At 38.0% G+C, this 26,993-nt stretch overlaps 2 protein-coding genes across 3 annotated transcripts in view; one reads left to right on the top strand and one right to left on the bottom strand.

The window, feature by feature from the left end:
- LOC114652452 (NACHT, LRR and PYD domains-containing protein 3-like) overlaps positions 1-16,334 on the top strand; it is a 39,398-nt gene extending 23,064 nt beyond the window's left edge. The window contains exons 6-10 of one of the 2 annotated variants that reach the window (XM_051927393.1): positions 3,418-3,585; positions 5,848-5,997; positions 8,761-8,916; positions 9,085-9,225; positions 15,744-16,334. In XM_051927393.1, coding sequence (XP_051783353.1) covers positions 3,418-3,585; positions 5,848-5,997; positions 8,761-8,916; positions 9,085-9,225; positions 15,744-15,822 — 694 coding nt within the window. In that variant the 3' untranslated portion in view covers positions 15,823-16,334. The remainder of the gene's footprint in view (positions 1-3,417; positions 3,586-5,847; positions 5,998-8,760; positions 8,917-9,084; positions 9,226-15,743) is intronic. The other variant, XM_028802832.2, reaches the window with a different exon arrangement.
- A 5,418-nt stretch (positions 16,335-21,752) lies between these two features.
- Positions 21,753-26,993, bottom strand: part of LOC114652453 (NACHT, LRR and PYD domains-containing protein 3-like) — a 34,127-nt gene continuing 28,886 nt past the window's right edge. The window contains exons 8-11 of the mRNA XM_051927392.1: positions 25,489-25,638; positions 24,001-24,162; positions 23,650-23,802; positions 21,753-21,924 (exon numbers count right to left, since the gene is read on the bottom strand). Of these exons, the coding sequence (XP_051783352.1) occupies positions 21,885-21,924; positions 23,650-23,802; positions 24,001-24,162; positions 25,489-25,638 (505 nt within the window). The 3' untranslated portion in view covers positions 21,753-21,884. The remainder of the gene's footprint in view (positions 21,925-23,649; positions 23,803-24,000; positions 24,163-25,488; positions 25,639-26,993) is intronic.

The raw sequence follows: 26,993 nt of genomic DNA on the forward strand, positions 1-26,993 counted from the left end.
AGTGTGCTGTTGCTTAGCAGACTAATGGGTCACACTATGTTCCTTTCCTGTCCTATAAGACAGCGTTTCTCAACCTTTAAATATCTGCAACCCGAGTTTTCATAACAGTTTTAATCGCACCCCCCTAATGTTTTTTTGAAACCCTAATAAAATGTATTCCTATATTTTTTGCTGCCGATACACCACTACAAGTTTAAAATTTTCCTACAAATACTGGAATTATGCCACATATGGCAACATTCGCGCCCCCTTTTTTGTTACTTCGCGCCCCACAGTTTGAGAACCGCTGCTGTAAGAGATCTGCATTTCCGCTCACTCAATTGCACTGATTTAATAGAATTTACAGAAATTACATAAATTTATAACTTTAGAAGCTAAGGTCTGGGATGCGATTTGCAAATGTCTAGCAAGAAGTCCACAAAGGGAAAAAATCATTTTCTCATTTTTAACTTTATACATATACTAGCTCTGCGGTGGGATGGCGCCCTGCCTGGGATTTGTTCCTGCCTTGCACCCTGTGCTGGCTGGGATTGGCTCCAGCGGACCCCTGTGACCCTGTGTTAGGATATAGCGGGTTGGACAATGACTGACTGACATATACTAGCTGAATACCTGTGCTTCGCTATGGGATAGCAACAGGAAAAATGTGTTCTAAAATATACAGAGTGACAGTATACATCCTGTAAACGTCGTAAGGCAAGATTTAGCACGTAAACTAAACAAAATAATTAGTAACCTATTTCTTGAAATGGTTTACTCAAATATAAGCTGTTTTAAGTATAGAAGACATAAACAGTGATGATCAAAACTTTTTCTGGACAAAACCCCCAGTGATCCCATCACCAACCCTGGCATTATTTAGTAACAAGACTGTAAGTTTTAAGTGCTAAATTTATTTGTTAATAAAAGTAGATGAAGGTGAATGTTTTAATATCAATTATATTAAAAATAGATTTTCAAGGGGTTTTTAAGATCATAAAAAAATGACAAATCCTGAGCAATCAACCAAACCTGAGAACAAAAATCAAAATCAAAAATAACATTGTTATTTACGTAGACTGTATTAGATTAAGATAAGCCCAGGGATCTTACCACCGCCTCTGAAAAAACTCCATGGAGTAAACTGCCTATGTTTTAACAACGTAGTACTTCATTGTACACTTCATTCTTAGGCTGGAGGATGACCAGGCTGTCAGGGGAGCTTACTCTAGAACAGACCATGCACAACTGGCCGTGGGAGAAACAGTCACTCCTCAAATCCATGCCAACCATTTCCAAACTTTGCCCCTGAGCTTTGTTTATGGTCATGTTGTAGCAGACTGTCGCCAGAAACTGCAGCCTTTTAAACTGAAAGGGGTAGTCTGACAGGATTAGGGGAATGCGGGGAATGAAGACTGTTTCTCCCTGTCCGCCGCCTGTAAATATTGTGGCTTCAATGACATGTTTGTGTAGAGCCATCACCTGCATCCTGGTACCTTTGCACATCTTAGGAGATTGAGGTTACACAGGAGCATTATGGGAGCACGAACCTTGAGGCACAGAACATGGGGAGGCACTCCAGGTGGGTTGAGAGTGTGGAGGAACTCCACAGGATAATGCACTGTATCCTCAATCTCCACCACGGAGTCCACTGACTCGTACCTAACCATCTCAGTTGGCAGCTACTCCAACAGAGCGTTGTTGATGTTCAATTTTTAAAACCATTTCTTAGTGAGCAGCTATGGGCCAAGGGTAACCTACATTCCAAATTTCAAGTCCCAAGTCCTCATGGTTCGGGAGATTTCCTGATGAGTGAGTCAGTGGTATTTGGCTTTTATATATACATAGATTCAACTTTAATTCATCACCCCTAACAGGGATGTGTTCAAATAATTCAGAAACGCTTCTTATTGTTATGGTGTTCTTCATCACACCATTGGACTCTGCAATTTTCCTTACACTCAGCAGAAGTTGCCGGTCTTATTTTTCTTTCCACCATGTCACTCCACTTGCCAATGTGGAAGAAAAACCCCCAAGGAAGACAGTACAAGTTCAATCAATCAGTCTGTATTCAGTCACAGATGAGTACGTGGATTTTACATTGCAAGGCGAACGAGCAAACATTTTTTTCTATTGGTTTTTTATACTTTCTTCTTCCTCCCCTTCCCCTTATTTCTTTAAAGATAAACATAATATTGTTTACTTTAACATTTTATTTAAGTATGCTAATGGGCCATCTATCCATCCATCCATTATCCAACCCGCTATATCCTAACTACAGGGTCATGGGGGTCTGCTGGAGGCAATCCCAGCCAACACAGGGCACAAGGCAGGAATGGGCCATCTGTTTTTATTTTTTTCACTTGTCAGATAGACCCTAAAGAAGGAAAAGTCAGCTCTCTTGTGTCAAATAGACTCATTCCTAAGAAACTGGAAATTTTCCTTGGCCAGCTTACTGCACTCTGCCTTATGAATAACCTGCCGTTAGAGCAAAACGGCTTTGTCAGCTGTTAACCCTTAGTAGCTTGCAAGCAGTTCATTTTTCTTTCACACCAATTACCCTGCCTTAATGAATCAATAACAGATCAGTTTGCCAAGGTTGCCACTACTTCAATTTTCTTTGATTTTCCAAAACATATCAAGTCATAAGGTTTTGATGAAGGCCAAGATCAAGGTTCTATCCTCAGTAGTTTGTGAGTAATCGTGTGATAGTCAGAAAGGCTTTAACATTTTATATATACACAGATGGTGGTGTCACTGACAAATACAGTAAAAAAAAAATGTAGAAGCTACACAAGGGCTGAGCATAATTATAATAAGTGGATTGTATGTTTGGTTGTCTGTTTCCATTATTGATTAAATAAATACTGAAACAACAAAGTCTGCATTAAATGAGATTTGAAGGATGTTGTGCTACAGAAGTGATAAGAATTTCACCAAATGGCTGCCACACTGATACCATTCTTAAGAGTATAATGTGCACTCTATAATCCTGTTTACAAATCATTTTATATCATATTTTCTTAATTTTTGCATATCTCATTTGAAATATAGAGTTTTTGCAACTTTATTTTTTTAATTGTCAAACACCATATTCATCATTACAACTGCATATGGTTAGAAGTTTCAGAATATTTTTTTCTAATTTTACCATTTTCCATAAGGGAAAGATGTTCCAGTCAGATTGATTATTGAGATCTTTTAAAACTTTCAACATATAAATTATTGAAATAAAACTAAATAAAACATGCAAAGAGAACTATACATTTTTCATTTGGCTGATTGGTCAGAATGCTCAAATAGTGGTACATGCAAGAGTTACTGATTTATTTTTTTACTCACTTTTAAATCGGATGTTGTATGTGTGGTTTTTATTACCAAAACCAACTGCTTTCAATGCCCATTGGTTGATCCTTCTCCATTTCTTCTCTTTCACAGTTTGTTTTTCTCTAATGTCTCTAACGCTGTCATGGAGCAGGTATGCAAGAGGATCATTCCGAAATATAAACCCACAAATATTCGCCTTTGTTGTGCAACTGGTGAGGAACAAGTAAAATCCATTGTTGATATACTGAGAAATGAAAATTACTCCCCTAGTTTCCTAAGGTAATGCTTTCGTGTTCTTTTACATAGTATTTAGTTACCTATATGTTTATAGATAGCAAAGCAATGCATCATAAATGAATTTCTGATGCAAATAATTAAAACTACAGCAATATGGCTCTAGTGATCTTGGTTCAATTACCGATCCATTCACTTTATTAATGGAGAATGTACTGTACATGTATGGTTGTTTTCAGGTGTTCCATTTCTCTTCCACATCCCAACAATTGACAATCCATGTTGAAAGCAGCATGCTTTTCATTGACAATAACTGCTGATTAATTCCAGATTTTCGTGTGTAAAGACTTTATCCAATGTCTCAAGCAGTGTTGGAGGACTTTACTTTTAAAAGTAACTTAGTTACATGACTCATTACTTACAGAATAAAGTAACTAAATATATTATATAGATACTTATTATGTGAGGGGGAGTCAAGCTAAAGTTAGAAAATAGGATTTATTAGAAAATGGAACGAACCTTAACAAAACTGATGAGGTGATTTCTCAGTGAGGTCTCCACTCTTCTCAATGCACTTGTACCACCTGCCTTGAAGTGACAGGATTCCAACAGAGTCATTGTCATTGCGCCCAAGTCACTGTCGAACACTACATGCCAAGTGGTACTCCAGTCACTTGTGCCAGTTACTATGAGTGGCTGGAGACCAATATGAAGCCTGTTATTTGATCCAAGCGGCGGGGACTGCTGACTCAAGGAGACCTTTTGTTGCCAGACAATGACACACTGCTAAGATCACCAAGACTTGTCTGGAGAAACTGAAGTTTGAGATATTGCTACATCCTCCTTATTTACCAGATTTGGCACAGTGTGATTTCCATCTTTTTGGACTGCTAAAAAACATCTGGGTGGTTGTCGATTCAAGACAGATGATGATGTGAAGAAAACAGTGCACAAGCGGTGGCGAGGACAAGTCAAAACCTTTTATTCTGCTGGAATCCTCGCACTTCCAGGCAGGTGGCGCAAGTGCATTGAGAAATGTGGAGTGTACATTGAGAAATGACCTTATCAGTTTTGTTAAGATTCATTCCATTTTCTAATAAATCCCATTTTCTAACGTTAGCTTGACTCCCCCTCATAAAATCAATCCATATTAATAGCATAAACTCAGATTATTTCAAATTAGAATGAAATTCTCAACACCTACATCTCACCCAATTCCAAACTTCCACCTACGCTCAGTTCGGCAGACTACAGTGATGTACGTTTAAAAATCATTCCAGACTCAGTTCTTGCAACCACCCAATTTGAGATTCTTAGTTGTTCATAAAGTAAAAACAGAAAATGCCCCAAGTTTGAAAAAAGTCAGCAAACACGCTTAAGTATTACTCCATTTGTACATTTCTAACTTTGTTTATGATGTTAAAGAAACTTCATGTGTGCATTTTATTTATTTCATGTACTCCTCTGAATAATAAAATCATCTCAAGAAGACAGAGGTTTGGAAAATGTCATAAGTGATGTGTTAGGGCGAGAGGATCTAAGTGATGGAAAGGCATGGAGGAAACAAACTTTGTACAGGGTGATTCTAATGAGTGGGGCCAGAAGTTATGATGTATCCCTGTCTTAATAATGAAGCAATCTGATCAAAATAAAGATTACAGTATTCCTGGATCAATGTATGAACGAGTGAGGCATGGCGCTCTTTTTGACTTATCTGTGAATGTACTGGATGACCATGAGATCAGTGAAGGTTATTTCCAGCAAGATGGGGCAACTTGTCACACATCAGCTTGCAGCATGGCACAAATTGGTTCGTTTTTGGACAATCAGGTCATTTCAAAGGGACTATGGCCACCAGGTTCCCCAGACCTGTCACCTCCAGATTTCTTCCTATGGGGAGCGTTGAAAGTGTACAAGAATAAGCCTTGTATACTGGAACAATTACAGCGAAACATTGAACAGGATATTGCTGCCATCATCCCTACAATGCTTGCGGATACCTTTGCCAATATGGAGCGCCATGTCGATCTGTGTTTGCAAGAAGAAGGCGACAATTTCCAGCACTGAATGTGATTGAATCATTTACACATCTATCAAAGTATGCACTGTATTTATTTTATTTCGATTGATTCATTATTACGTGAGTAATACATCATACAGTAACTCGGGGCCCCGCCCATTAGAATCTCCCTGTAGTATCACCATAATAAGAAAAAGCAGAAAAGATGTCTGCTATCTTTTTATTTTTTGACCTTCAGTTTAAGTCCCATGTCTGTTCTCATTTACTTTCTATGTCTTTCACGTCAGACTAGAGACCTGTTTACTAGAATCATTAGAAAATGTCCACAGCATTTTGTCCGAAGAACAGAAAATGAGAAACGTTAGTTGGGAACTAATGTACAGAGGTGTGAATATCTTGTATGAAGTGGACCAGGAAACTATGACATCCAAAACAAGGTAATGCCAGGATTTCACTATGACTCTTGTTAAACATAATTCAAAATAAATAGTATATCAGCGTTTCTCAACCTTTGAGTATTTGCAACCCGAGTTTTCATAACAGTTTTAATCGCTTTTTTTTGAAACCCTAATAAAATTTATTCCTATATTTTTTGCTGCCGATACACCGCTACAAGTTTAAAATTTCCCTATGAATAGCGAAATTACACCACATATGGTAACATTCTAGCCCCCTTTTTTGTTACTTCTTGCACCACAATTTGAGAACCGCTGTAGTATATGGTGCAGCCTTCATATTTACCCTTTTTCTGCATGGGATTTCCTCCTACATCCACAAAACACGCAAGTAAGGTTTACCGGTAATTCAGAGTATGGATGTGTGCATGTGTGACTGGGCCAGCTGAGGGACGGCTTCTTGACATAGTTGGTTAGTTTTTATCCTGTGCTCTGTGCTTGATGCTGACCCTGAATTGGATTAAACCAGTTTGGATGCTACAGTCTGATTAACTATGAGACAGGAGTCATACATCAGAGTTACTGCATGTTTGCTCATGCTTGAAAAGTTGCTCTGTCACATAAAAGAGGACTCGTTAAACTGTAGCTGGAATGGTGGGACCCTTTTTCTTGGATCTAGTTGAATGCTCTCAACTGAAGTCAATTCCACGTGCTTTGTGGTGCTGGTACATTAAAAGATTATTCTACTTATATTATGTGGTTTTCCATTTTTCACCTTCTCCCCTCTCCAAGTTTAAGTTTAAAAAGCATACCCATTAACACTTGTTAACAAGGTCTTGAATCAAAACCACATTACCCACATGAAATGCCCCAATCCCCCAATCTGAACATGACCAAAGTCACAGGTAACCCAAAAAGAATTGATGCGTCCTCAAAGATGTAGCTACCAGTGATATCATGCCATGTTACTACTGTCAACTGTTTCTAGAAAAAGCTCTAATAAACTAAGATGGAATATGCTCAGATATGAATGAGTATTTAATTTGTAGACTCGTATCTCATCATTAACTATATCAGCGTTTCTCAACCTTTAGGTATTTGCGACCCAAGTTTTCATGGCAGTTTTAATCGTGTCCCCCCTAACGTTTTATTGAAAGGAGCCCACTAATACCAATTTCTTCTTTTTTAATTAATGATACATCATAGATGCATATTTTATCATACCTTCTTAACTTTTATCGACATTTATCTAACTCTATATTTATTTTTCTAGTTTCAGAATGTAGTTTAAGTTAATTTGTTTTGGTTTCAATAGATGTATTTTTCATATTTTTTATTCTTGTTTTCTTCTTCTCACATCTTCGCGCCCCCCTTTTTGTTACTTCGCGCCCCCCTAGGGGGCTACAGATTGAGAACCACTGAACTATATATTGCTATCCACAACAGGAGTGCCTCAGAATTATTTACCAGTGGTCTGTGAAATTGCACTGTTGAATTGACCTTCTGCTTGTTAAAACATCTAGTTTATACATAAGTCTGAGACTTATTTCTTCCTAGTAATTCTGTAATTCACTTTTCTTTAACTTTAGTTGTGCATGTCTTTTGGTGAACTTTGAATTAACAATACCATGTGATATGCAATGTTAGCCAATGAATAAGCTTCTAATGGACTTAACCTGTGACTAATGAATGAGGTGGGGAGACAGTTCAGATGCTTGTTTGTGCCTATGGGCGTTCCGTTTTAGCTCATGAGGGATTTCCAGGATGTCACTTATTTCAGAGTATCTTAGTTAAAAAACATGTTTGGGACATTGTGAGCATACATCTGGATGACCTGGTAGTGGATTATGCGACACAAGTAACGTGAGATTTTTTCATGGACATTTTGATACTGTTTGCTGTCCTCCAACGTTGGTCACTATAAACTTATATGGTTTCAAAAACTTTTTTATCTTTGTTCTGAATGAAAAAATTAGATTACATTTTTTTTCAGCCATCAGTACAAATTACATAGGGTAAGTAACGTAAAAATTTTTGGATGGAGTATTTCATTAAAATTCAGATTACAGTTATCTCTTACTAGCCATTCCCCTCAGCTCCGCCCGTAGTGAAAGAGGACAGTGAGGAGGGCCCTGCCCGGCTCCCCACTCCTGACATCACACTTCCCCCTGCCCTCGGTCCGCAAGCAAATTATGATTCTTAGCATGATGAGAGAAGTTGCAAAATTAACCAGAATGTTCAAGCAAATTATAGAGAAAAACACGATCTAAATCTGTTAAGTAGTTCACATGTTCACTACCGAAGAGGAGGTATGGAATGCCCCGAGGCTGGCATGTGAGTGAGGAGGGCCCTCCCCTTAGCCCGCTGCATATCTCTCGGATTCGCACAAATAAATCAGTACCACAAGTGAACTATGAAACATAGCACAATGACAGAAGTTGCAAAATCAACTTATAGAAAAAAAACAGATCTAAGTAGTTCTCTCGTGAAAAGACAGACAGACAGAGAGACAGATGTTGGATTTTATATATATATAGAGATGACATATGTGAAAAATATAAAATATGTGAAAAATACAAAATTATATTTATTTTTACATGGGGAACATGTCAAACACAACACCATGACACAGTTGGACGTCAAACTGAATTTGTTAAAGCTGCAAAGCAACAGTACTTATTACTTTGGCTGCCCCTCATTTTTATAAAGGTTAAACTATTCATCAAGGAGAAGGGCTAAAATTGTACTATTTTATATAAAATCTTTTTTGTCAGATCATTGTTCCTGTTGAATGGTCTCTTTTAGGGTACATTTTACTGATGCTGATATAATAAAAAACTGTCTACAGTTAATTGTGAGCTGTAAGCCAACAGAAATCTATTTGGAAAATCTTCACGATGAGACTCTTCAGACAGTCATCGGAGCCTTGAACAATGAAGACTTCACTCTTACATGCTTGAAGTGAGTGTGACATTTTCCATTTTGTGCCTTTCATTTTCTTAAACTCTTCCAACCCTTGTAAAGTACTTGAAATAAAGAAAGACTTCCACAATGTTGTGTTCTTTTGAGGTTCATGTTAGGTAACGGTATCTCTCTTGACCAATTTACCCTCTGACATTCTCATTTCAGAATACACACTAAATCTTCAGTTGAAAGCATTTGTTGCATTCTGTCTGGGGAAGAGAAAATGAGGAGCGTGAGGTGGGAAATATCTCAGAGTGGATATCCTGGTACCATTCTTATCCATGATCCTGGATCTCCTACTGTAAGGTACGTGATGCACACTTTAACATACTTTCCTAAATTCTCTTCTTCTTCATATTATTCCAAGAACCATCTATCCATACATCCATTGTATAGCCTGCTTATTCAATTCAGCGTTTAGGTGGGTTGGTGCCTGTCCTGGTTGTATTGACAGGATAATGCAGGAACCAACACTGCAGTTGGAACTCACTAGATTTCTGACATCAGGCCAATTTATAGTCACAAATTATTATTATTATTATTATTATTATATATATATATATATATATATATATATATATATATATATATATATATATATATATATATATATATATATATATATATATATATATATGGAAGAGAAGGTCTGTAATACGGTTTGCATATTTGCAGCTGGAGATCCACAAAGGGAGAAAAAATGAATCACATATCATAAAGTAGTTTTTATTCCTGAGCTTTCAACCCCTGCCAGGGGTCTTCATCAGAGGATAATGCTTAGACTTACAAGAATCAAAGGCAATATATAGCAAAACATTACGTGGGGGGGAGGGGTGACTAAGTCAGTGTGATGGGGGGGGGGGGGGGTATTGGGTGTACAGTTTATTTATTATGAACATGTTCTTCTTAAGTTTGCATATGCTGGATTTATGTCCAAGAGTCTGTTGATGGCGTTCTCATTTGATAGCCAAGATTCGGCCAGCTCTCTGGTACTTTTATTACTGGCCTTGAATTTTACTTGTACATTGTCCCAGTTAAATGTATGTCCTGTTGATTTAGTATGCGTGTAGATCAATGAAAGTGAGTCCTTTCTTCTGACGGCGTTGCGATGTTCCTGTATACGTGTTGCAATTCTTTTTGAAGTTTGTCCTATGTATACCGCTGAGCAAGAACTGCATGGAATGCTATAAACTGCGTTTCGTGTTTCTGCTATCGATTTCTTGTTTTTAGCATTAAACAGGACCGTGCGCAGATTGTTCGTGGGTTTGTATGCTATTCTGACGCCTGACTTGGCCAGGATGCGCGCTGTACAGTTATCGTCTGAGTTTGAGTTATCGTCTTTACATACAGAAACACATACAGACATAATTTTTAACATAGTATTTTCAGACTCAGGAAGGTCTAAAATGTCAAGATTCATCAAAATCTTGAGGTTGAAGTTTTTCACGTTTTTTACATATACTATGTATATGAGAAAGTAAAAATAACACATGGAGGGGACCAGTTATGACCTTCATGTAATAAAGAGAGGGTGAGAATGACTGGTCTAACTGACCAATTTCCTAAAATTATTTCTGTGCCATTTATTTATCCTCTACAACAAGCTGTCATGTGTTTCTGCCTTTGAGTGTTTTGAAAACATGAGGCTGCATATAGCTTGCAAAGTAGAATATGTTCTGTTTTGTAGAATATGTTCTGTTTTGTTTACGTTTGGGCTTCATAAACCTATAGGGGATCCATGGTCAATTGTAGGAGAGAAAGTCAAAGACAAAGTCAGACACAGTCACAACCCTAGAGACATCTGCCAACTAGCTGTCTATTCAATCTGAAGACAGAATCTTTCCATCTGATGAGTCCACTGAAATTATCTGAGATCACAGAGCAACTTGGTTGCAGAGCAGTGGCACCAAGTGCCATATCAAGATTCTGACAAGAGAAACAGAATACAGTGATCCCTCGCTATATCGCGCTTCGCCTTTCGCGGCTTCACTCCATCGCGGATTTTATATGTAAGCATATTTAAATATATATCGCGGATTTTTCGCTGCTTCGCGGGTTTCTGCGGACAATAGGTCTTTTAATTTCTGGTACATGCTTCCTCAGTTGGTTTGCCCAGTTGATTTCATACAAGGGACGCTATTGGCAGATGACTGAGAAGCTATCCAGCTTACTTTCTCTCTCTCTCTCTCTCTCTCTCTCTCTCTCTCTTGCGCTGACGTAGGGGGGTGTGAGCAGGGGGGCTGTGTGCAGCTGCTTCCTGAAGGACATGCTGCACGGAGCTTCGCATACTTAAAAGCTCAAAGGGCACGTATTGATTTTTTTTATCTGTCTCTCTCTATCTCTCTCTGTCTCTCTCTCTCTCTTCCTGCTCCTGACGGAGGGGGTGTGAGCTGCCGCCTTCAACAGCTTTGTACCGGCGGTGCTTCGCATACTTAAAAGCCAAAAAGCCCTATTGATTTTTTTTTTGACTGCTTGCTTTGCACTCCTTTGAAAAGGAAGATATGTTTGCATTCTTTTAATTTTGAGACAGAACTGTCATCTCTGTCTTGTCATGGAGCACAGTTTAAACTTTTGAAAAAGAGACAAATGTTTGTTTGCAGTGTTTGAATAACGTTCCTGTCTCTCTACAACCTCCTGTGTTTCTGCGCAAATCTGTGACCCAAGCATGACATTCTAAAAATAACCATATAAACATATGGTTTCTACTTCGCGGATTTTCCTATTTCGCGGGTGGCTCTGGAACGCAACCCCCGCGATGGAGGAGGAATTACTGTAGAGTAAAGTTAGTGACTTATATTGTTTTACTGTATAAGTTGTATTTTTGCACAAAAGACTAATAAATAGTGATGCAGTATGTGCAGCTAATCAGCAGCTCTAATCAGGGTATGCTAACTCAAAGTTGGGAGTCTTCAGCCGAGACTGATGGTGCATCTCTTATATTAGTAGACCGATGAATCCACAGCTTTGAGGCCCTTCAACTGAAAGCACAACTTCCCACTGTTATTTTGTTAATTCTGGGAATCTAAAGTAGGCTGGTATCTTGAGATTTTAATTTGTGCTCTTGTTTGTAAGTAATGATAAGTTCAGACAAATAAATAGGACCTTGGCCCTTTAAAACTTTATGTGTAAGAAGGAGGATTTTGAAATAGGACAAGTATTATGTGTTCCTATTTTGTAGATCCTCTAATGATTCTTGCAGCAGCATTTTGAATGAAATGAACATGACACAAATAATGGTTTAAACAGCCAGTGAATAACGTATTGCAGTAGTCAGTCCTTCTAGAAGTTAAGGTATGAATTCATTTCTCAATATCCTGCATATTTGGAAAATCTTTTATGATGTTTTAAATAATTTTGTAATGTATGTTTTTAGCAACATGCTAGTGTCAAAGATTATGCCAAAATTGCATGCTGATTCAGTAAAATGAATGGTGATTCCCAATGAAATCTCATAACATTTTTTCTTTTCTACAGTACTTTAGTGTTGTTTTACCAAACAGGTATGGGGTAGGGAGCACAAAGATGCCACGGCCCAGGAGCATTCAATGCTCATGCATATGGGACAATTTTAAAATGCCAATAAAGAGAAGCATCATCCAAGTGGTTGGCAATTGAGTACCCTGAGAAAAGTCATGTCGACACAAGGATAGCATACAAAATTATTGGGATTGACTCTGGGTCTCTGAAACCCTGTAATGGAAAATAAGGGCTTAATTAATGTGTGAATGATATTGTCACAATTATATACATTACTAGGCCCAATGACCAGGATTTTGTTTTTTAATTCCAGTAAAAGAAACTGATATTTTAGCAAACAGAGACAACTTTATAATTGCACAGTTCCTATATCTGTATTTAACTGAATGCATAAAATTATTCTCACACCCCTCTTCATCCCTCACTGTGGCAAACATCATTGTAAAATAAACTTCTTATGAAATGGGCAATGAGGGATGTGTTCAGCACCAAAGCAGTTTTTCTCTTTTTTCTGGAGTACGATGATAACAATTCACTCTAGGTCCTATAACAAAATTTAGGCTATTATGAAATAACATTCCTAAACACAGTACATAGTCATTGGGGCTGGAGTCTATTCTGGACAAGGGCAAGAAACACTGGACCAGGCACCAGTCCATCTCAGTGCCCACTGACACACACACTCATACAAACACTGGATCATTTAGTGTAAGATATTAGCCTTCCTTGAATGTGTTTCAATAGATAGATAGATAGATAGATAGATAGATAGATAGATAGATAGATAGATAGATAGATAGATAGATAGATAGATAGATAGATAGATAGATAGATAGATAGATAGATAGATAGATAGATATAGAAAATTGGTAAATTGAGGAATTGTGTAGCCAGAGGAAGACAGACAAGGGAAGAGTGTTCCATTTCTACACAGACAATAACCATCTGTGGGATTCAAGAACAAGATAATGAATCTGTATTGCAACAGCATTAAGGTCTATGGCACTGCACTTCTAAAATGTAGAATTGTGTTCAATCAAGTGGATTTCAGATTTTTGATGGCATTTTTGTAATAACTATACTTTAGTAAATGTCTGCCAATACTATCAAAAAACTAGTTTTCTCAAACGTAGCTTGGGTAATAGATCACCTCCACGCACTGCAGTTTGCCTGTAGAACAAATATTGCAGTGGAGGATGTCTGCTCCACAAGGCTTATTCTCACCTGGACAAAGATGGCACCACTGTGAGGATTATGTTTTTTTATTTTTCCAGTGCTTTCCATACCGTCCAGTTTGTGAGACCCAAGGACTGTTTCTGATACAGATGTGAACAACACTGGAGCATAATTCCAGTGTGGAGTGGAGCATAAGGAACAGTCCCGTATTCTTTTCTCTTCACTCTCAGACTATAAATATAACACCAGGTTGTGTCACTTGCAAAAATTCTCAGTTGATTCTTCACTTTGGGGTGTACTGATAAAGAGGATGAGACTGGGAAGAGAAGTCAAATGGAGAACTTTGAGAGAACTTTGTTTCTTGGTGCAATGAGAATTGTCTGCATCTTAACATAAGCAAAACCAATGAACTAGTTATTGATTTTCACCACACCAAAGATGTTCTATGTCTAGTCACTATTCAAGGAGTGGATGTAGAGGTGGTCCACTTCTACAAGTACTTGGTGGGAAAACACATAAATGACAGGTTGGACTAGTCACAGAACGCAGAGGAACTATAGAAGAAAGTGCAGAGCAGACTGTTTTCCTCAAGAGACACCTTTTCTTTATTGTGGGAAGTGTCATCCTTCACATCTTCTATATATCTGTGATGTGCTGGGCTGGTAACATTACTTCAAGAGAGGACCACCGAATCAGCAAGCTAATTAAAAGGCCAGGCTCAGTTATAGTACACACTCTGGACCTCCTGGAGGTCATAGCAAAGGAGAGAATGAAAACAAAATTGAGTGCCATTATGAATAATGCTGCTCATCCCTTTTCTGACACACCAACACTGAGGACTTTCAGCTGATAAATTTAAGCAGAAGTGGTGTCAAGAAATACTACTGGGGTTCCTTTATACCAACAGTAATACATTTGCAAAATGCGTCAGTTTGCCTGGGACTGCCAAGTCAGACATTTTTCTTTCTTTTTAATTTTCTTCATTTTTAATCATTCTTGAACAGTCAGTCAGTCAGTGATCAAGATGGACTTCGCTGATGAGTCATCTTGCTCAAAGAAGATGAAATTAAACTGCAGGAAGTGATGACCATCCTCAACCGAGAACCAAATCGGCCTCAGGATCAGTGCCAATAATGTAAGTCAAAGATCATGAATATACATGCTGCAGCCCAAACGAAGGGAGTGATGATTGGACCAAAGTAGCTAAAGGAAATGGACAGATTCTCCTATTTGGGAAGTTTGATCACCAAACATGGTGATGCAGAAGCTGATGTCAAGTGCTGCATTGGTGCTTCATCTCCCTGAAGATCAAGCTTTACCTGCTTACCGCTATTGTGATTCTTACAGCTATTTATGCTAGTGAAACCTGGAATGCGTCAGCAAGTATTAACAAGAAGCTTCCAGCAGAGCTGACTATGTCAAATTCTCAAGATCAAATACTACGATCACATCACCAACAAAGTGGTTCTATGAAGAAGTGGCTTGTGCAAACTCCACATCATCATCACCCACAAAAGACTCCAACAGGCCGGCCACATCCTTCGAATGGAAAACCATCAAATTTCAAAGATGGCAATGGCATGGATACCTCCCGACACCAAAGAACCAAAAGGACACCCGCAGAACACTTGGAGAAGAACATTGGTACAAGACCTGAAGGTGCTGAACATCAGTCGGGATGAAGCAGAGGCCTTTATCAAAGACCAGAAATGCTGGAGAATGCTTGTTGCCCAATATGCTGTGTAGCATGGGAGGATCTAAGTCAGTCATTCTCCAACCTGCTATATCCTAACACACGGTCACGGGGGTCCGCTGGAGCCAATCCCAGCCAACACAAGGCGCAAGGCACGAACAAATACCCGGGCAGGGTGCCAGCCCACCGCAGGGAAGATCTAAGTCTAAGTATAAATTAGTCATGCTGATGTGTGTTTAGATCATAGTATGTCTGTGAAATACATGTTTATTTATCTGTTTATGTATTTTTTTTATTTATAGAGCTTCTGCCAAAAGCCAAATTAATGGCTGACAGGTAAACTAATGTATGAAAAGGAATGCAGAATTGAATGATGGATTATCTCATTTTTAATCTAAGTATCTGTACGATCTGATGGTCTAAAAGATAAAGAATGACACTGAAGTTAAGTGACTTGCTGGTTTCATTTATTTTCCAGAGAGCAATCTACTTGTCCTCATAATATCAATGAGCCCTCCAGTCAACACAGGATAAAGAATCGATGCGAAATCTCATAAATAAAGAGAAACTCCATGCTGGAAGCGTAGAGTGCTGACTATGCTGTGCACATGATATCACATATACACATTATTTCAATCTGGTCAGCAGAGCCCTTGAGATAAGAACAGACTGAGCCAAGAGAGAGAAGACCTGCTGATTGAATCACCGTGAAAAGATGGAGATGCAGACAAGCCATATGGCTGAGATTTCTAAGTTATAGAATGCCAAAAAATAATGGAAAATTGATCAGACTGCTGCAATGAGGCAAACACAACATGATGTGTTGCTTTAATGTACTCTTTGTCATTTGGAACTCCATGCATGGACACCTCCAACTTCAGAGGTAAACATGTTTCAAAAAGAGAAGATGAATTAATATGATGCGTGCTCATAGAAGATGAGCAGTGTTAATATTTTAAGTCCTGTGACATTTCATTACACAAGTAAATATTTGGAATGTTAAAAAATTATAACTAAAGATGTACTTATTATTTATACTACAGAAATATTGATGTTCATGTTACTATAATAACATATACTTAATAATGAATTTTAATTAAAATGAATTAAGGTAGGAAAAAAATGAATCCATTGGTATGTAAAAATTCATTGCTCATAATATTTTGTCAAGTATATTTTTAGATATATGATTGATTTTATTAGATCACATTGTCATACAGGAAATGTGGTTAAATGTATGTGAAAAGACTGTGTATTTTATGCAGTGAAATGTCAATCTAATATTCAAATCATAATGATTTTTGCATTAAATATTTATATAGACATACTTATAGAAGTAATTAAGGTTTGCACTCTGCAAACCTTTTTATTCAGAAAATTCCCAGTTAGTATAGTTGTTTCTATTAACTGTCTAGCAGTCCCTGACATCAACTGCCAGAAAGTTTTTCCCACTGCTCCATGAAGAATTCTATCAGCCATGTGATGTTTGAGGGGTGTCTTGTCTTCTCAAATCTTCCAGGGCTGCGCCGCCTGAATACACATCGAAGGGGTGTCCCGGCTGTCCGCCACACTACATATTTTTTTATTATTCTGTATGAGCTAGAAACCACTAATAGTTTGTTAAGCCAAAGGTTAGACGTTTAGGAGAGCTGGAGAAAGATGGGCCCCTCGCTTAGAGAGAGAATGTGAACTCTTTGGCTGTAAATTATTGTAGCAAGAAAGAATAGTCCTTATCAAACAGATAAGATGGACAGAGTGGGGTTTGACACCGCCTTAACTAAGAATTATTGGTGGAATTAATTAGAGGCAGAACTAGAGCAATGGAATGGTAGGAGTCAGATGAGGAAGAATAATAACATGTGTGGTAAGAATTTAATAAAGGAAAGAGTTACTTTTAGTTGTTCGCTTGTTGTTCCATCTTAAATGAGTCTGAATGCGCCCATAGAATAAAGCTTAATTCTGCTGTATGTTCTGAAGTCTCCGCGTGTCTTCTTGTGGGCTGAGGGCGCCCCTGCCATGTCAGCCTGTTTCATCAACATCCCATAGCTTAGAACATCACATTATAACACCTTCATATTCCATTTAAGATTTGTGGTGAGGCGAGAGTGTACACCACTTCTTTGCAGTGTCCACTCATGAACACACTAACATGGGCCCAATTCTGAATCATCAGTTACACCTGACCTGCACATATAGACCATTTTAGACTCTATAAAGGTAATAACTAGATGAAGCATTTCATCAAGATGCTGCACCTTTGAGCCAGAAGTTTTAACCATTGCAAAACTGTCCTGCCCCACATTTTAGTAAAGTAGAAATTCCAAATAAAGCTTTAGACACTGAATTTGCACTGCTATGGCCTGGTTGATTCCAGCCTTGCATCCTATTACAATAATCCTCCTACTATAGTTTAACATAGATCAAAAAAAGTATGGATGATAATCCATCCATCCATCCATTTTCCAACCCGCTGAATCCGAACACAGGGTCACGGGGGTCTGCTGGAGCCAATCCCAGCCAACACAGGGCACAAGGCAGGAACCAATCCCGGGCAGGGTGCCAACCCACCGCAGTACACACACAAACACATCCACACACCAAGCACACACTAGGGCCAATTTAGAATCGCCAATCCACCTAACCTGCATGTCTTTGGACTGTGGGAGGAAACCGGAGTACCCGGAGGAAACCCACGAAGACACGGGGAGAACATGCAAACTCCACGCAGGGAGGACCTGGGAAGTGAACCCGGGTCTCCTAACTGCAAGGCAGCAGCGCTACCACTGCGCCACCGTGCCGCCCTATGGATGATAATGAATAGTTAAATTGAAGCTTTCCACATTCAAGAAACTAAATTCTATTTTTTTTTTTCAGAATTCATTGTCAGGTGTGGAAATGCTTCATAGATTGTGTGACTGTTTGCCATTAGTCTTCACATCTGGAGTTAGGAAAACCTCCAAGGGCCTTTTGGTATATATATATATATATATATATATATATATATATATATACGAAGCACACGCCGTGGCGCAACGTTAGGGGCATCGCCGCTGACGTCCGAGGTTCGATTCCCGAGAGGGAGTGCTTCACCTGTGGGCAACGCCTTCCCCATTCGCACGGGCACAAACAGTTCCAATAAGCACAAGCACAATCCCCACAATACTTCTTCTCTTCCTCTTTTTCCACCACTCCTCTCCATCAAGCTTCGTCCACTACCACCCGACTCTGGCTCCCAGAGTGGTGGCTGTTGGTTCCTTTTATAGCCCACCTGGAAGTGCTCCAGGTGTTTGACAACCTATTTCTGGCTGCAGTTCCAGGTGTGGCGGAAGAGCTGCCCACACAGTCTCAGGAACAACTGCAGCACCCCCTGATGGCACCCCCCGGATCCCAACAGGGTTGTAGAGAACTCCATCTCCCATGGATCCCTGCAGGCATCTGAGGCACCACTGCCACCCAAGGGGAGGTCCCAAGAGAGTTTAGAAACCTCACATTTTCTTGAATGAGTGCCGCATTAATAGGAATGTTTCTTGAACGAGCATCACTTAACCACATAAAAACGGCTTTTGCATCGTCTTCAGATGCAGCAGTTCACATACGTTTTCAACCCGAGATTGTTCCTTTTTTTTTGCTCGGTCTTTCAAGAAAGTTGAGTGTCAATGGCGAAATTCCAAATTCACTGGCAATGTCTTTTTTCTTTTTGCCACAATCAAGAGGTGCAAAAATGTAAAGTTTTTTTTTTCTAATATGAGCTGTTATCGTTTTTTCGTGTCTGCCGTTTCTATAGGAGGGTGACAATGAGTTAAATTCCAATGGATGTTTTTCAAATGTTGCCGAGCACTAAGCAAAAGGTATCACTGAAAACCACCGAAAACAAAAATAGCAAAAAAACAGTATGAGGAAAGTTCGAAGAAAGAAAATTTTTTTCACAATGTTTCTGCTTGGGGGATCATTTTGCACATCTGAGCTGCGACCACAGAACTAACTGCTCTTTGGATGATTCATTCAAGCATTTCAAGGTCTTTTGGGCACTTTGTTGTAATGAAAGTATCTGCTGAATGTACTTTGTAGTAACAAGATTTTTATAGACTTGTGTCAAATGGGGAAACTGTCGAGACCATAAAGATATTTAGTTGTAATGAAAATTTCATTGTAAAGCTACTCGTAATGGAATTTTACCCATATATATATATATATATATATATATTTATATATATATATATATATATATATATATATATATATATATATATATATATGTATAGTCGCACACATGCGAGTAGGAGGCAGCTGAAGGGCTTAAGTAATGGTAATACCACATCCGACCAGGGGACGGCAGGGTGCACTAACTGTTTTTCTCAGTTCCTTGCAGACCTTTCCTGAGAAATCCTGCCCGGTTCTGGTACCTCAGAAGATGTCACCTCAGGGCCCTCCCTTTTTGATGATAGTCACTTCCAGTTCAGACGACGTCACTTCCGGGTTCGTTCCCTTCGATGACGTCACTTCCTATATGGGCCTTTAAAATCACCATCTTACCACCAAGGAATCAGTTCTGTTTTGAACTCAGTATTATGAACATCTCTGTCAATCTCAAAACCTTTTGCAGCCAGGGATATTATATGGGTGGCTGCCCCCAAACCTTTTTATGATGTCTGGTCTGTGTTTTTATCACAATATATATATTGTTCAAATATATAATTTTAAGATTACTCTAAGGAAATAAATATTTTATAATATACTGTAACAAATTAATCTCCAATATGTATGGGCCAACACAAGAAAGAAAGAGAATTCATGATTTATCTTATTATCTTGAAAAAGCTACACATTGGCTTCTCAATGATTCCAATTTATTTTGGACTCCTAGTAGCTCAGGAAAAGTAATTCAAGAAGGTCACTCCACCAGTACTTACGTATACTCTATTAATAATAAGTTTAGAATTTTAACTGTCCCTGTGCAATTTGGTCTAGAACAGGGGTGGGCAAATTCATTCCTGGAGGGCCGCAGTGGCTGCAGGTTTTTGTTCCAACCCAATTGCTTAATAAGAAGCCCTTATTGCTCTAGAAACACTTCTGCTTCATTTTAGTTGTCTCCCTCGTTAAGATTATGAACCCTTATTGCTTATTTAAGTCTTAAACAGCTGCATTCTTGGTTTTTAATTGCTCCTTATTAGCAATAAGATGCAAATGACAAAAGAAACCAGCAGTTATCCATTTTGCTTGTTACCCTTTACGCCTGTGTGTATTTATCGTGCAATGTTTGGTTTAATTAAATACTTGGAAGGAAAGAGAAGAGAAAAAAGTGAAGCATTGAGAATTACCCATCCATTTTACACTTCAAAGTATTTGGATGATATCCTTAGAATGGAAAAAAAAATCAAGGATATGAGAATGACTTGACATAGCAGAGTTAAAGCACTAACAAGCCATGAAATGTTATTATTGGCAAGGATTGTTTTCTAATTAAGCAACTGGGTTGGAACAAAAACCCGCAGCCACTGCGGCCCTCCAGGAATGAATTTGCCCACCCCTGGTCTAGAACATATCTAAATACAGTATAAGAAAAACCTATGACACCTCTATTGGATGACACTGTCAAGGACAGGTTACTACACTTTTAAAATATACTGCAGTATACATATATGACAGGTATCTTGAAATATAAACTATAAAATATATTGCACAGTATATTATAACTAGCATTTAAAGTACATTTAGAAATAATTTTTCTAAAGTGTTTCTTACAATATATTATTCCTAGCATTTTAAAATATATTAATAACTATATTTTTATATTTGTGGAAAGCATATTGCAATATAAAAACATGGCAATATATTACATACTATACACTTGCGTATACATTTCAGTATAGTGCCAGATATTGTAATATGTTTATCCTTTAAATATTTTATAACACATTTTAAAATATTCTCACATAAATAGTTATATATTTTTAAAAATATATATTTTATAAAGGGTGTGGTCATGCAAGAAACAAAAATTGGAGTGAAGAAATGTTGGGTCACCCTGTTTAATAACAATTGCTGTAATAAATAAATAACACCACATGATAGGACAATAATGAAACTAAAATACCCATTGCAAGAAATATTTTCCAGATCATGTTTGGTCTGGACTTGTCTTGCCTGGTTTGGTTTGGATTTTCTTGTCTTTGGAGAGGGGTTCTAGAATGAGATCCACTATCTGTGGGTGTCCCATTTTTATGCTCCTCTGAACAGAAGGGCCAAAGTCAATTGCCTTCACTGGGCGTCTTCTCCTGGCTGATAAAAGAGAAAGATGCAATATCGGTTACAACAACAGTGCACCCTCTTATCCCGTAGTGGGACTGCTTACCCAGGATAAGTCAAGAGGGTAATCTACAGACACACATGAGTGCCAAGGGTTTTAATGCTATCCCTTAATTTTAACTTCTGTACAACAAATGGGTGTTTTTATACAATTAGTGTCTGACTACATTTACAATATTTCCTGAAAATCTAGTAGATGCTTCCATGATCATGGAAAAAAAATTTGTAATTTCGGTTAAACACTTTTGAAGTCCAGAGAAAGTGCCCACACAGTGGATTTCAGGTCCTGTTTCATCTTTTTCCATTTTACCTGTTATCCAATTAGGGATACAGGGTGATGAAAATGTTGCTCCCTGGAAACAAGTGAAATAAAAAAGAACAGGTTAGCTTCAGATTTAGCATTTGCTTGTTTTGTTACCTGATTGCAGACATTTTAAGACTAAAATACTAGTAAATAATAAATACATTTATAAATGACTCTTAGTATTGCATTTCTCCCCCTTCCCCTTGTGGTTAATGCTACTAGTGGCTCCATGTTGCTTCATTTTGTTGAGCCCAACTGGACTTTGTGGACTATATAGGCCACTTGGTCATCAAGCACTTAATGAGCAACACCATTAACAAACCTTGTTTTAGGATTGTGTCCCAGTATCCTTGTTCTGGTCAAGGTTCTCATTGCTTTTGTTAGAATGATTCTGGGGAAGTCAAATTTTAGACTGGCTTTTATCTAACCCATCTCTCTCGGGACAGGCTCAGGACATGTTGGACTGATTATATTTCTCAGCTGGCCTTGGAAAGGAGGAGTTGGAGGAGGTGACGGGGAAAAGGAACATTTGGGCATCTTTGCTTGGACTGCTGGCCCTGGAACCTGGACCAGGATAAGTAGCAAAAGATGGATGGATGGATTTAAAAAAAAAAAGTGAATTTCCCCTTGGGATTAATAAAGTATCTATCTATCTATCTATCTATCTATCTATCTATCTATCTATCTATCTATCTATCTATCTATCTATCTATCTATCTATCTATCTATCTATCTATCTAAAGGATGGAAAGTGTGAAAAAGCATTGTTCTCCATGTGGCATACAGTAATAAAGCAATGATGTAACTAAACAGTTACTCAGTCTTGTTTAGTCAACTGTTCATGGTTTGCTGTCAAAGTAAACTCTTATTTTTGTTTATTATTAATAATATGGTTTCATTAACCCCATAGATCCTGACTATTCATGATATTGTGCCATCAAAATGGGCAGGATTTAAAAATGGTAACAACAGGAAAATGAAATGTGCACCAAAAAGCAAAGCCTAATCTTTCTTCTGAGCCAAAACAATAACCAGAAATCAAACCTGAACATACAATGCTGTAACTCAGCTTTTGACTATAGAAGTCAAAACTGTATAAATGAGACACCAAAGAACAGAGTTTTTTATCTACTGTATTATCGCGAATGACCAGGAAATGTATTATGTTAACCTTTGTACCGTTGCAATGTTGACACTGAACATCATGCGCTTTTGGTCATCATACCCAGCAATACAATGTCAATCGGGAATGTAAAAATAAAACACATGACATCAAATACAACACACACAGGAACAGCTTGACTGAAGGAGTCTTTCAAGTGCAGACTGGCTTTTTATTTGATATGCCATGGTATAAATGGTGCCCTACTGCCGCCTGTTGTCTGGGTCATGAGGACACCTCCAAAATAATAAAAACAAGTCGCCTTCATCCTGTCTGTCTCTTGCCTGCCCTTTTGCTGTTGGCTCCCTTCTCACCCTGATGCTGTCTTCCCACTGCTCCAATGCTTCTCCCCGCTGACTACCCACACTCCCTTTTTATGTCACTCCACCCCAACACTGCTTCCACTCCCTACAGCCCAAGCAGTGGTGAGACACTTCACAATATATTTTGAATACAAATTGAAATCACATAAATGGATTCTGTGTTCATCTAAACCCCCATAACTAAAAGACACAAGACTGAAAATTAAGTCATAAAAAATAAAAAATAAAGCAAGTCATAATAAAAGAGAGATATCAGAAATTCCAGGAGTGTGTTTAAGGCATGCGTTACCTTATTTCAGAAGAGCCGGCTTCATGCGTCAAAAGAATATCAGTACGCCAACAAAGAAGCACTGACCACATTATGTTTCTAATTTTTTCTTCTTCAAAGAGAATGCAGCGTATGTTTTCTACTGAAGATTCTGGGTAGAAATTGGATTGTATCCTGAAGTGAAGATTAGAATATTAGATATCAAATAAACTCTGCCAGATTGTCTAGACTTGGAAAACACACACAGGAGGTAACATTTTTGTGAACTTGTCTTCAGTTGCAAAATACTATTTAATTTAAAAGTGAAGTAAAACATAGTGAGTGAAAACGGGTGATGGCAGTCTAAGAAGGAAAGGGAAAATACATACTCACTTCAGGTGTTTATTAGTGTAATCTTCAATATCTAAAATGTCAATTATTGTCTTCAACCTCACATCGTCAAGATCTGACAAATGGATTAATGTTGGCTTGCATCTTTGGATTAGTCTTCTGCAGCTTTGTGTTACATATTCTTCAAACCCAGTTACATAAACGCTAAAGAAGAGAAAATAAAAATATATTAATCACCCAATAGATTTAAGTAAAATAAATTAAGATTATCGCTACATTTGTATTTAGGCAAAAATCATAAAAGAAGTAATTTCCCTTTGGAAGCCATTGATATCTTTGCTGTGAGGCCTTTAACTTATGTAATACTCTCTATTTTTAATTGGGGAGAGAGTTACTAGAGGGACAGAGTTGAGTCTTTTGAATAGTTCAATACTGAATGAAACTGTTCTGCCAGGCTAGCTCCTTTCGTCATAATTGCAAGAGGAACACAAAATGTTTGCAGATGATCAGTTCAACAACAAAGCTTAAAGTAAACAGGATTGCATAAGGGTTTGTGATAAAAGGTCCTTGATGAAGTGCGTTGTTGGGGGAGGGGCCAGTGGGGGATTAGGGGGTTGGGTTGGTCTATTGTCTTTTTTTTTTAAAAAATATGACACTTTCAGAGAACTGTGTCACTCTTTTTAGGAAAGAAATCCTTGAGCAACTAAAAAAAGGAACCACCTGGGGTTTACCACTATCTTTCTGTTGCTAGTAGGACATGAAGATGTAACCATCCCAGGCTGTATGAATCAATGTATCACTTTGTACCAGCAGTTATTGTTTTCAATGCAAATAAAAATAATTTGTGAATAAACACATAAACACATAGTCTATCTGTCTAAGTGATCATAATGGACTGGGAGGATAAATTGTTCATTCATGATCTAACTGCAGTCCCTTAAGGGCACAAAGGAATGTCTTTCCAAAGTCTTCTATGGGTGGTAAACTGTTGAAATAAAGGTGTAAAAGTATAGACAGCCCCTGCCAGCCAGCAGCCTCCCGTTAGAGGCTCCTAGACATTGCAACAGGTTAGAGGTTACCGGTAACCGTTACATAGCTGGTTTTAACATTTCCTTCTATCCTCCTTCTAGAAAAAAATCTAAGACATTAGCTTGTACCTTTCATTTTAGGTGCATGTCACAGGTGACCTGCACAATAAAACAAGGAACCGGCACCATATAGCAATATCTTTACTCACACTCAACTCACATGACCGAGCTGCTGACTTTAAGTGATAAGATTAAAATATAATCTACTCTGTATAGTTAAACCTGGTTAGAAAGCTATTGCTCAGCTCAAGCAATTCAGAAGACTCAAATAAAGTTGTTCTTTTTTCAATACAGTATGGTCTTAAGAAATATGTTTAAATCTAAATTAGTTTCTCAGGGCAAGAAGAAAAGCAAATTCTTTAAAGGTACTGCAGCATACAGTAACACTTCTGAACTTTTCTGCTGAAGAAAAGGGTTCCAGTGTTTTACTTGTAGATGTTACCTTGTCTCCATTGTAGCAGCTGTGTACTTCACATAACTAAAGTTGACGCAACTTATTTCCTTTAATTCCCAGGTAGCATTCTTCATTTTCTTGTCTCCAGATAGCATTTTATAGACGTTTTCTATTGAATCTAGTGAATGCATCCCAACACTGAAGTGAAACAGACAGCATTTAAATAAGAAAAGATGCCACAAAATTGCAAATTTTCAACACAATGCAATAAATGGTTGCTATTAGAAGGATGTGCGAGAGTGTGGGTTTGCGCAAGTTTAAACAAAAGAGCTCTCAGACATTGGCTGTCCTTTTAACTATAAACTTCATTAAAAAAAAAGATATTATTATTACATTAAGTCATGTTTTGAAGGACTGTTGTCAACCACAGTACTTGGTGACTAGACCAGTGTTTCCCAGACTTTATGGTATCACGACCCACAGTGGGGAGTGCAGTCGTCTGAGTGGGGGGAGTAGGGAGGTCCCCCTTAATGAATTGAGCACAAGCATCTGAATTGGGAGTGGGGGGTTGACTGAGGATTTTTCCCACAGAATCACCAGTGTGTCAGAGTGTTAGATGAATCAAGAATGATCATCAATGCTTTTCATCCATGGTGAAGGTTTCCTTCACAGTTGATGTTAGAGAAGTCATCAAGGGTTGGCTATGATCCTCTTGCAATGCTACCGCTGTGAATTGAGCATAGTCTTCAGAGCAGGTGGGGGGACGGGGTTTCGTACAGTGTTGGCCACAGCCAATCTGCAATGCCGCCATAGCCCACAGGATGGGAAACGCTGGAGTTATTTGTTTGAAGCAAACAAACTTTTCTAACATTTGTGCCAAGATTCATTCTTAACATTTTATAATCCACTTGAGTTAGAAGCTTACTGTTTTTGTGAGTTTTATATTTTTTACTTACCCCCTTCCAATTCCAAAAATAAATAAGACTAATTTAAGTACATGGCCGATAAATATTGGAATTTGCCTACCAGGTTAAGGAATGTTCTATCTATCTATCTATCTATCTATCTATCTATCTATCTATCTATCTATCTATCTATCTATCTATCTATCTATCTATCTATCTATCTATCTATCTATCTATCTATCTATCTGTCACTGTCCTACTCCACTGACAGATTGAGGAGATCTTTTCTTCCCCAAACTATGCGACTCTTTAATTTCACCCAGAGGGGTAAACGTTAACATTCAACATTATACATAGTTATTGTCTGTTTTTCTGTTTTTTTCACCTGCATTGTTATCATTCTTTAATTTAATATTATTTATTATATCAGTATGCTGCTGCTGAAGAATGTGAATTTCCCATTGGGATTAATAAAGTATCTATCTATCTATCTATCTATCTATCTATCTATCTATCTATCTATCTATCTATCTATCTATCTATCTATCTATCTATCTATCTATCTATCTATCTATCTATCTATCTATCTATCTATTTTGATTTAAATCAAGGCTAAATTAGTATTATTTCTTTCAAGAGATGCTCGGT

Source organism: Erpetoichthys calabaricus, chromosome 5 (assembly GCF_900747795.2).
Source record: "Erpetoichthys calabaricus chromosome 5, fErpCal1.3, whole genome shotgun sequence".
In the NCBI taxonomy this organism is placed as follows: Eukaryota; Metazoa; Chordata; class Cladistia; order Polypteriformes; family Polypteridae; genus Erpetoichthys; species Erpetoichthys calabaricus.